Here is a 10,810-nt window from a genome sequence, read left to right as displayed (position 1 = left end):
TAGCACTGTGGTTCCAGTGGTAGGGGCTAGCCTTGAGCACAAAGAGGCTCAAGGATGGCACCTAGGCCTTGAGTTCAAGTCCCAGGGTCAGCAAAAAAACAAAAACAAAAACAAAAACAAAAAATACTCCCCCCCCAAAACAACAAAAAAACCTGATTAATACTCCACAGGAAATTTTTTAGAAATGGAAACACAGAAAGTAGTGATAGAAAAAGTTGGCTGCTATAAATGTTATCTTCTGAAAACATTTCTACAGTAAGAGAATTGCTAAATCTACTATAAACCATAGATTAGTTATTCTCCTGAAATGTAGGTTTGTAGCATAGAAACTCCATTTTCCAGAATATTTGTGTTACTCAGACTATAATTTCCTCCATAATACATTAAGATGGTCACCAGAGACAACACAGAGGAGGTTTGGGCCAAAGGTTTGTAAGTGTCAGCGGACAATTGGATTTGAGGATGGAGTCCTGGAAAGAAGAACAGCCAAGGGAAGGAATTGGGAGGTGAGAGTCGTCCACACTTTGCTAATGCATGTCAAGGCTGGGGGCTGTCCCTAGAGTTAAACCCAGCATTAAAAGAGATACTTCAGTCACTTGAAATGCAGAAACATTTATTTTGGTTTCCTTCATTGTTTTTGGAAATTCTGTTTTGGTTTATAAAACATAGAAATAGCCAACACTTAAAGCAAACATTCAAAACCCCAATGTGACAAATTATTGGATTTTTGTGCAATTAAGAATATGTATCTGAAGTTAAGCTACCAAATAGTGTTATTACAACAACAACTGCTTAGCGCAGGCCCTGTTGTGTCGGTCTATAACACACGGTACGCGTGTGCCCAACAACAGTGGCTCTCAAAGTATACGTGACAGCTCAATTCACTCAAAACTGTGGCAAGATCTCACAATAAAGTGAAATGCAGTTAATTTACCAAATTAACTTCTAAAAAAAATCCCTTGAGAAATGAATCCCAGAAAATTCTTTTTTTTAAATCCAGATTTCTACATCCCAGAATTTTGGCTTGTCAAATACATTTCATAGAAATCAGGTAGTATTATAAGAACATTTGCTTATACTGTCCATTTCAATGGGTACCCAAGTATGTTCCTTTAATATTTTTGAAGATGTGCTTTGCCTGAGAGTGAGTGGGGAGGGGGGGTAGTTGAGGGGAAGCAAGTTAATCACATAATTATTTCATATGAAAACCACATTAAAAGCCCATTGCCATTCATTACAAACAGTGAGTGGTTCGGTGAAGGTCAAGTAGACAGCTCTATTTAGGCATCACAGTTGAACATGGTTGATCCAGGTAGTTCTTTCTTGAAAAGCTGTCTTCACTGTACAGTCTAAGGCAGGATTTTTCATAACCCCTGGCAGGGTAAGGGAGGGAGGAAGCCAAATCTGGAGAAAAGTCTAAGAGCATCTTGTGGTTCAAGCCAGAGAAGCTATTGTCTCTGACTAGCCATTCTTCCTTCCAAGATTGGGCACCACATTATTCTGAGGTGGAGCTGTCCTTTGGTTTAAGTCCCTGCAGGATCAACAGGGGACTGTCCTGAACCCTTACAGAGGGTCGTGTGACTCTGTGTGAGGTGGGAAAGAGAAAGTGGCAGGGACTGTAAAAGAAATCTCTGGTCCGTTTGTGACAGTCCTCCAGCTGGGACACGTGTTCTTAATTGTGAAAGGAACCACTTCTCTCCAGTGCACTGTACTCTTCAGAGCAGCAGAGCTGCACAGTTGGCAGCAAGTAGCAGACATCTCAGAAACAGCGAAGTCCTAACTCCTTGGTTAGAAAAACAGGAAGGGAGACAGAAGTTTTCACACCCACCTTATTAAATGAGAAAGTCTCAAATAACTTAAGCACTTTTTATAGTTTTCCCCTTAACAATTTTTAAGGCTCATTTTGGAAATTGTGTTTCACCATGAACATAGTCTGCAACACGAGGTTGACGGTAAGGCAGTGTTCCATTTCCTCTAATATTCCTATGGCAAGACCCCGAATGGACAAATCAGACATGGACATTTCCTTCCCTTTGCTTGCTGCAGACAGTTACCAATGTGAAGGCCATCGGTAGAAGAAGGGATTGTAGAGGTGCCATTGCTTCCAAGATTTCTTCCTCCTCACATTACATCTTGATAGTGGAATACAGTTCATCTATCTGTGACCTGAAATAGTTCCGTAGCTCTGGCCTTTTTGCCTTCATTGTTGGAGTCAGAAGGCCATTGTCAACAGAAAATAATTCAGTATGTAGAGCAATGCCTTTGACCTGCAGATAACAAGGGATGTTAAGAAAGGGAAAGGACACAAAAAAAAGTCATAAAATAAAAAAACAAACAGCCAGGTGCCGGTGGCTCACACCTGTAATCCTAGCTTCTCAGGACGCTGAGATCTGATAATCAAGGTTCAAAGTCAGCCCAGGCAGGAAAGTCCATGAGACTTTTATCGCCAGTTAACCACTAGAAAACCGGAAGTGGCACTGTGGCTCAAGTGGCAGAATGCTGGCCTTGAGCTGAAGAGCTAGGGGACAGCACCCAGGCCCAGAGATCAAGCCCCATGACTAAAAAACAAAAACAAAGACAAACAAAACACCCCTCTGCCCCAGTGTATAAGCCCTTGGTGATGATGTTGATGAACCCCTTCCAGGTATTTAAGCCATCATCTCCTTTACCCAAGCTTTACTCTCCCAACATAGGGCAGGAAGGCTATGGGGAGAGAATTCAGGAAGGAATCAGGAATCCTGACCTCCAGGAAAAGAGGAATCATTAACACTCTCTCCCCCTACTCCCCATCAAACTACTCCATCATTCATTTCTTCTCTTTTCTTTTTTCTTTTGTTGGTCATGGGGCTTGGACTCAGGGTCTAGGCACTGTCCCTGAGCTTGTGTACTCAAAGGTAGCACTCTATTACTTTGAGCCACAGCACCACTTCTGGTTTTCTGGTGGTTAATTGGAGACAAGAATCTCATGGACTTCCCTGCCTGCACTGGCTTCAAACCACAATCCTCAGATCTCAGCCTACTGAGTACCTAGGATTTCATGCATGAATCACAGACTCCTGGCTCTGCTGTGTTTCTTTAGGTTACTTCACCCGCTTTTGTAATCTATTTGATAATCATTCATAATGAGCTCACACACACTTAGATCAAAGTCATACCTGTTCAAATGGCTTCAGGCCAGATTCCTTTCCAAGTCTCACCAAGTCTTCCAGGATAGCTTTCTTGACATCCTAATAAAGCAGGGGGAAAAAATGAGTTCATTGTCCTACTAGTGGTCTTTTCTTACTCATTGGTACACTGAATGCAAGACACAGAAGACAGATCACATGCTTTGGAGTCCTACCTTATTTCTGCACAATTCTTCAAAGGATCCTTCATATCCTTTCTTCTGGGCCCAGGGAGCTAATACCTCAACATCTGGTATCACGATGGCTACAAGAAATGCCTTTAACACAAACAGGCAAGTCACCACGGGGCTCGCAGGTAGCAGATCCCTGGGAAAACTAATGACAGCTACGTCCTTCTAGAGACGACGTACATTCCTGCTAAACCACAACCTGTCTTCCTCCAGGAGTTACAGTGAGCGTGGGTAGAGAACTTCCAGCTCCAAAACATAGATCAGAAAATTTTGCTCATGTTTTAAACAAAGATGGAGCGCAATAGGCATACATTTATAATCCCAACCACTGGGGAGGCAGAGACAAAGGATCATGGGTTAAGGCCAGCCCACTTTTGTGGGAGATCCAATTTCTAAAACAAAAGGTCTCAAAACAAACAAATAAGACAAAACAAAAAAACCCCCAAAGAACTGTAGGTGTGATGTGAGGCCCCAACTCAATCCTCACTACCACAAAACAAAACAACAAAGAATACTAAAAATCAAAATATTAAAAAATCTTAATTCTTACTTGCTTTCATGTATACTTTTATTAAAGGTATTTTTATTAAAAAAATATTACAGGGTCAAGCCTGGTGCCAGTGGCTCATGCCTGTAATTCTAGCTACTCAGGAGGCTGAGATCTGAGCATCCTAGCAAGGAAGTCTATGAGACCCTTATCTCTACTAAACTACCAAAAAAAAAAAAAAAAGCCAGAAGTGGAGCTGTGACTCTATAAGAGTGCTAACCTTTAGCAAAGGAAGCTCAGGGACAGAGTTCAAGCCCTAGGACTAGCACCAAAAACAACAACATCAACACCATCAACAACAAGGTCAAATAAGCAGACAGAGGAACAGAAATTGATAACTACTTGTAAAAAAAGGAAAATTCACACAGAATAAAAATTTAAAACTGTCTTAATAACAGCTAACTTAAACAAACTTACTAACCATTAAATTAAACTTATGAACAACTAACTTAAATAAAAATCAAAAGATTCAGGAAACCCAACGTCTTCTCTTCCGGTGCACGTACCTGCAAGCTTTCTCCATGGACAAACACCTGAGCCACAGGTTCACTTCGTATGTAGATGTTCTCAATCTTCTCAGGTGCTATGTATTCTCCTTGTGCCAGTTTAAATATGTGCTTTTTCCTGTCGATGATCTTCAAGGTGCCATTCTATTTATCAGAGGGCAACGGAGCTCTGAGTGGATCCTTGGCTAGTTTCCACCCAGTATCAACCCCAATACTGTACATATGCTTGATATGCCATGTCCTTCACTTCCAGTGATATTCTGCAGAGCTCACTTTATTTTGCCACATGGTATGAGTGACTGGTCAGCCAATGCCAGGTTTTGCTCACTGACTTGGCTGGAATACACTTTATCAATCTCCTGTCTGGATTAGATGCGAACATAATATGGGCTCCCAAGTGAATCAGGTTCCTTGAGAGCAAGAGCACAGTCCTTCCAACAGTGGTCTACAGAGTAAGGGCTCAAGGAATGTGTATCATACAAAGGTAGACTCTTTTGTTTCCCTGAAATTGATTCCCAGGACTTTGGGATGCACCAATCTTCTCACTTATCAATAATCATGGGAATGCTAGCTAGCCCATTTCAAATGGGAAGTAGCAGGCAGAATTCATGTTCAAAACAAAACATAGTTGCTATGGTTAAAGCCAAAATCCTAGCTGAGAATCCCCAGAGAGAGAGAGAGAGAGAGAGAGAGAGAGAGAGAGAGAGAGAGAGAGAGTGTGTGTGTGTGTGTGTGTGTGTGTGTGTGTGTGTGTGTGTGTGTGTGTGTGTGTGTGTGTGTGTGTGTGTGTGTGTACCTGACTGCTGCAGAAAATGGACCAAGGGCAAAGGGAAAAAGGAAATGTGGGGTGCCATGACCCCCACAGCCTTCATGTAGCAGGTAGGGTGCTTTCCTCCTAGAACCAGGACCAAATTGAGAACATGAGTGGTGACAACTTACTGGCAGCCATTTTCCAATGTCCCCTGTGTGTAACCAGCCATCTTTATCCAAGGCTTCCGCTGTTTTTCCTGGGTCCTTCAAGTAGCCCTTAAATACGTTTGGCCCTTTCACACATATCTACAACAACAACAACAACAACAAAAAGATGGCCTATTAACAATGTTTACTGGGATTCTCCAAGGAAAGTTTTGTGTGTGTGTGTGTGTGTGTGTGTGTGTGTGTGTGTGTGTGTGTGTGTGTGCATATGTGTGTATATGTGTCATGTGTGTGTGTGTGTGTGTCCCAATCTCTAGCTAGAAGCCTTGGATTTCAAGATCCAGAAGGAGTTCCCAGAGCCCTTCTGGATCTTGGAGGTACCTCCCTCTCTTTTGTCAGAAGCATCTGGCTCAATGCAGCCAGAAAGTCCCAGAGGGGATGAAATCATTTGAAAGTAATTAGGCTCTCTATCCAGGAGACAGCAGCTGCTAATAGGTAGCCAGGGTAATTAGCAGACAGGAGACTGGCCCGGAGGATGAAGCTGGGGGTGCTTTTGCATCAAGCTCTTGAGACCAAATCCCTAAGATGTCTGCAGAAGGCAGGCATTAAGGGAACCTCCTTCAACCCCTGAAGGGTTAAATCCAAAGGGTTAAATCCTTCAAAAAGAAGCCTCCAAAATTATCAATGAACTCCAGCTCAAAAGCTCCAGTGAGCGGTGTCTGGAACTGTCCGTGCTCACGGTGGTCAAGTTTTACAGGAAAGGGCAGGGCTGGCCAGTGACTAGGGGGCTTTCACTCACCTCACCCTCGCCCTTGGCAGCCATGTAATTCATTTCTTCCACATCTACAAGTTTGATAAGACTGCAAGGCATGGGGGCACCAACGTGGCCTGTATATTAAAAAGAGAAGGGTCACTCCTCAATGCACTGTAATAACATCTCTGTGCCAAAGTGTTTTCATAGCAAATGTGCCTCATAGTAACAGCTGCTATAAACTTCTGCTAGCATGGCTACTCTCTACCAGATAAAGGGGTGGGAGGACATGGGCCTATTCAAAGACTGTTCAGAACCATTTAATAAGTTTGAGGTTTTGAATGATCTCTCATCTCTCAGAGTGTAAAATGATTTAGCAGCTGATTTCCCCCCTCCCCCCTCCCACTTCCACTGGTGGGGCTTGAACTCAGGGCCTGGGCACTGTCTCTGAGTTTCTTCTGCTCAAGGCTAGTGCTCCTCTACTTGAGCCACAGCACCAGTTCTGGCCTTTTCTGAGTAGTTTATTGGAGATGAATGTCTCACAGACTTGACTGGCCAGGCTGGCTTCAAACCTCAATCCTCAGATCTCAGCCTCGTGAGTAGCTAGCATTACAGGAGTAAGCAACCAGTGCCCAGTTAGCAGCTGATTTGAAAGGTTAGAAAAAAACTTGACATATGTTTTCTCAAACCTTATCCTCCCCCTCTATGATCTATGATCTTATTCCCCCCCACCTTCTCCAACCCCCAAGACATAACTTCTTAATGTCATTATCCTCTTTGAGAGAACATCTGGATTGTTCTCTCCCATCACCTGGCACCTGGTTTGGCATATATCAACCTTTATTTTTCTTAGGTACAGGAGTGTGGTTTACATTTAACTTTATTAAGATAGGACAGAACTTTGCCCATGGTCAGGTTGATTCTCTTGTCCATGAGTGTTAAGATGAAGTTATCTTTTCTCAAAACAAAGTCACACAGATGCATTTTACCATCCTCACAAATAATTCTTTTTATATTTCAATAATTGTAACAGAGATCACCATTCTAAATTGTGTGACTGTTAAGGAACCTGAGGCTAAAAAGTACAAAGACACCATGAAGAATTCATAGACTGTCAGCATTCATCCCAGTAGAAAGGCACATTAGATGTTACAAGATGCTAAGATCTAGATTACTAGATGGTGCTAATATTTATTATATAGCAGAGAAGCCAGACTTTCACAAAGGAGAGCACAGAAGCTTTCCAGTTGCCAAGTGCCAGTGGATCATGCCTGTAAATCCTAGCTACTCAGGAGGCTGAGATCCGAAGATTGCAGTTCAAAGCCAGCCTGGACAGGAAAAGTCCATGAGACTCTTATCTCCAATAAACTACCAGAAAACTAGAAGTGGCACTGTACCTTGAGCTGAAGAGCTGAGGGACAGTGCCTAGGCCAAGAGTTCAAGCCCCATCACCGACAAAAAAACAAAACAAAAAACACAAAACAAAAAACCAACAACTCTTCAGGCTAGAATCTTAATTATAAAGCAGAATGCTATGCCAGTTCTTCATTATTTATGTGCGACTTAAGCAACAATTTCTGATTTCTTCTCAGAAGTGTGGGTCTTCATAGCCCAGGGATATTACTGGGATTCTATTCTGATCACAGAGCTTAGCCCAGACAGGTTCTATATGTCCTTCTCTTTTCCTTCTGAGGAGAAAGGCTATGTTCACTTCCATCTGCATTGGCAATAGTCCCCAGGCCCTTGCAGGAAGTGTACCAAGTGTAACTACATGTGGATTAAAATTACCAGCAAGTGCTGAGACCCTGGTTCCATCACTGACAAGCTCTATGGGGTGGGTTAGACATTCTCACTCTGGTATAAAGGTTGTTTTCTCTCCAATGTCACTCTTAGGATCCCAGCAAATCCCCTACCATCACTCAGTGTTCCAGTCAGATCCTTAATACACCCTCATATTCCAAGATTGGCCTGTTGTCTAGGAAACTCTCAGCCCCTTGGCTTAATTACACAACTGCAATCATTCCTGTAGCCTAACTCTGGGTAAGGAATGGCTTTCCTGCCGACATCCAACCTTACCTGCTGTCCAGTCTCCAGGCATACTCAGACAGCAGCCAGCAGTGCACTCGGTCTGTCCATAGCCTTCATAAAACTGAGTCAACAAGAGATGGGATATTATTAGTGGAAGGATAAAAGTCTCCATGCCCTTGAGGGAAGCACATAAGTAGTTGAATTGCCTTTACTCCTGGGGAATCACTGGCTATGAAATCTCATTAAATCAATAGCACGCCATGTGTATACATCTCTATTCCTGACACTGAACACCTGCTATCACCCAAGGTTGGCTTTTCTACTCAACTTGCTGCACACAAGCCTCCAACATGTCAGCCATTACCACCTGGAAGGTGGGTATTTTGTCAATTCCCAAGTGTATTCTGCTCATGTCATGTCACCGGAGCCCGGGCCCTCTTTAAAAGAGATTCTCAGCATGATTTGCAGGTATATTTATCACTTATAAACCATCCCATCCGATCCTATCCTATCCTATCCTGTTCCATCCTGTGCCAGCCCCTCCCATCTCATCCCATCCCATGCCTGCATGCCTGATATTAAAGGCAGGGCTTCTGCTTTACCTAGGAGAATAAGGGCACAAATAGTGGACACAAACATATTTCTCCTGTGTAGGGTAAAACATATCTATGCACATTCTCTAAGCAACAATAAGATACACACTCAAGTGGAAGGACTGAGAAGACTTGCTCCATGGACACGTAAATTTTCAGTTTGGTGGAATAAGTTCAAGTAATCCATTGTACCACATGGTGATGATTGTCGAAAACAATGTATTGATGATCGTTAAGAAAAGGGTTCTATGTGTTCTCATTAAAAAACAAAACAAAACAAGAAACAAAACACAAAACAAAAGTTGCTGGGTGCCGGTGGCTCACTCATATAATCCTAGCTACTCAGGTGACTGAGATCTGAGGATTGTGATTCCAAGCCAAACCGGGAAGGAAAGTCCATGAGACTCTTATCTCCAATTAATCACCAGAAAACTGGAAGTGGCACAGTGGCTCAAGTGGTAGAGTGCTCGCCTTGAGCTGAAGAGCTGAGAGACAGTGTGCAGAGTTCAAACCTCGTGACCAACAAAACAAACAAAAAAACAAAGGTAAGTAGTTGAGGGGCTACATCCACCAATGAGCTTGACTTAGCCTTGATACGAAGTGTCAGCTACAGTTATGTGTACACAACTCACATCAGGTTGCAGACCAAAACTACATGTTTGTCCATTAAGAAAATGGACACACAGAGAGTACAGACAACTTTTGGTGAAGGGAGATCTCAGCACTCTAAGTCCTGGGATCAGCTGAGACCCTGACATCTGCCTTACCTGACAGCCAAGGGCTGCTCTCAGAAACGTCAGCACCGTAGCAGACACTGGGGCAGCTCCTGTGACCATCAACCGGACTTTTCCACCCATGCTCGACTTGCAAGGTAGAGAGAGAGAAGGAGACAGTGAGGGTTACAGGTGGAAGTCAGTGGATTCCTCAAAGACACCTGCTGGGGATGCTGAGTCCTGTTCTACCAGCTCCTTGGAGGAGCGGGGAAAGAGAACAGAAAACTCACAGGTGTTCCCAACAGAAACACAAGACAGGGACTGGGTCCCCACTTCATTCCTAATGGAACTAAGCCAACATTTCTGCTTGCAGGAATTTTAGGGAAATAAAACAAGAGTGTGGTGGATGTATATCAACTACCAATATTTTGGCATTTGATGGGGACATAAAATTCCCTTCTAGAGTGACATACTACCCAGGTGCCAGTGGCTCACATCTGTAATCCTAGCTATTCAGGAGGCTGAGATCAGATGATGGTAGCGTAAAGACAGCTCAGGCAGAAAAATCTACTATACTCTATCTAACTGGTAAAGCAGACATGGAGGTGTAGCTCAAGTGGCACCAACCAAAAAAGCATAGGCGCAAAGTTCAAACCCCAATACTGGCATAAAAAGGGACATATCTATTTTAGGAAAACTAAATGAAATGGAGAATTACAAAAGCTGAAACTCCTGAGTGGCTATATTAATAGCCAGATGGACTTGGAGAATAAGATTTGCCTATGGCTTTGTCTTTAATTAATTAATTATTTTTGGTCGGTTGTGAGGCTTGAACTCTGGGCTTGGGCACTATCCCTCAGCTCTTCAGCTCAAGGCGAGCGCTCTACCGCTTGAGCCACAGCGCCACTTCCAATTTTAGAGTGGTTTATTGGAGATAAGAGTCTCATGGACTTTCCTGCTGGGACTGGCTTTGAATGGTGATCCTCAGATCTTAGCCTCCCAAGTATATAGGATTATAGGCATGAGCCACCGGTGCCCCATCTTTAATTTTTAGACATGTCACAATGAATAAAAACACACCAGATGTCATCACTCCCTTATCTCTTGTTTTCTGTTATTTTTCCCCCAGTACTGGGATTTGAACTCAGAACTTAGCACTTGCTAGGCTGGCACTATAACTTGAGATATGCCCCAACTCACTTCATATTTAAAAACTAGCCCTCAGCTGGGCATCGATGGCTCAGTAATCCTAGCTACTCAGGAGGCTGAGATCTGAGGGTCGCAGTTCAAAGCTAGCCCAGGCAAGAAAGTCTGTCATACTCTTATCTCTTATTAATCACCAGAAAACTGGAAGTGGTGCTGTGGTGAGCTGAAGAGCTGAGGGACAGTGCCCAGGCCCAGA

The 10,810-nt window shown here is 43.2% G+C and overlaps 1 protein-coding gene across 4 annotated transcripts in view; it reads right to left on the bottom strand.

Annotated features, from left to right (window-relative positions):
* Nucleotides 1-596: 596 nt before the first annotated feature.
* Nucleotides 597-10,810, bottom strand: part of Acsl1 (acyl-CoA synthetase long chain family member 1) — a 67,225-nt gene continuing 57,011 nt past the window's right edge. For all 4 annotated transcript variants that reach the window (XM_070016397.1, XM_070016400.1, XM_070016398.1 and 1 more), the window contains exons 14-21: nt 9,463-9,558; nt 8,151-8,223; nt 6,123-6,211; nt 5,348-5,464; nt 4,409-4,552; nt 3,341-3,442; nt 3,156-3,227; nt 597-2,267 (exon numbers count right to left, since the gene is read on the bottom strand). In XM_070016397.1, the coding sequence (XP_069872498.1) occupies nt 2,127-2,267; nt 3,156-3,227; nt 3,341-3,442; nt 4,409-4,552; nt 5,348-5,464; nt 6,123-6,211; nt 8,151-8,223; nt 9,463-9,558 (834 nt within the window). In that variant the 3' untranslated portion in view covers nt 597-2,126. The remainder of the gene's footprint in view (nt 2,268-3,155; nt 3,228-3,340; nt 3,443-4,408; nt 4,553-5,347; nt 5,465-6,122; nt 6,212-8,150; nt 8,224-9,462; nt 9,559-10,810) is intronic.

Source organism: Dipodomys merriami, unplaced genomic scaffold (assembly GCF_024711535.1).
Source record: "Dipodomys merriami isolate MVZ:Mamm:240054 unplaced genomic scaffold, mDipMer1.0.p SCAF_12, whole genome shotgun sequence".
In the NCBI taxonomy this organism is placed as follows: Eukaryota; Metazoa; Chordata; class Mammalia; order Rodentia; family Heteromyidae; genus Dipodomys; species Dipodomys merriami.
This window is presented reverse-complemented; position numbering and strand designations above follow the sequence as displayed.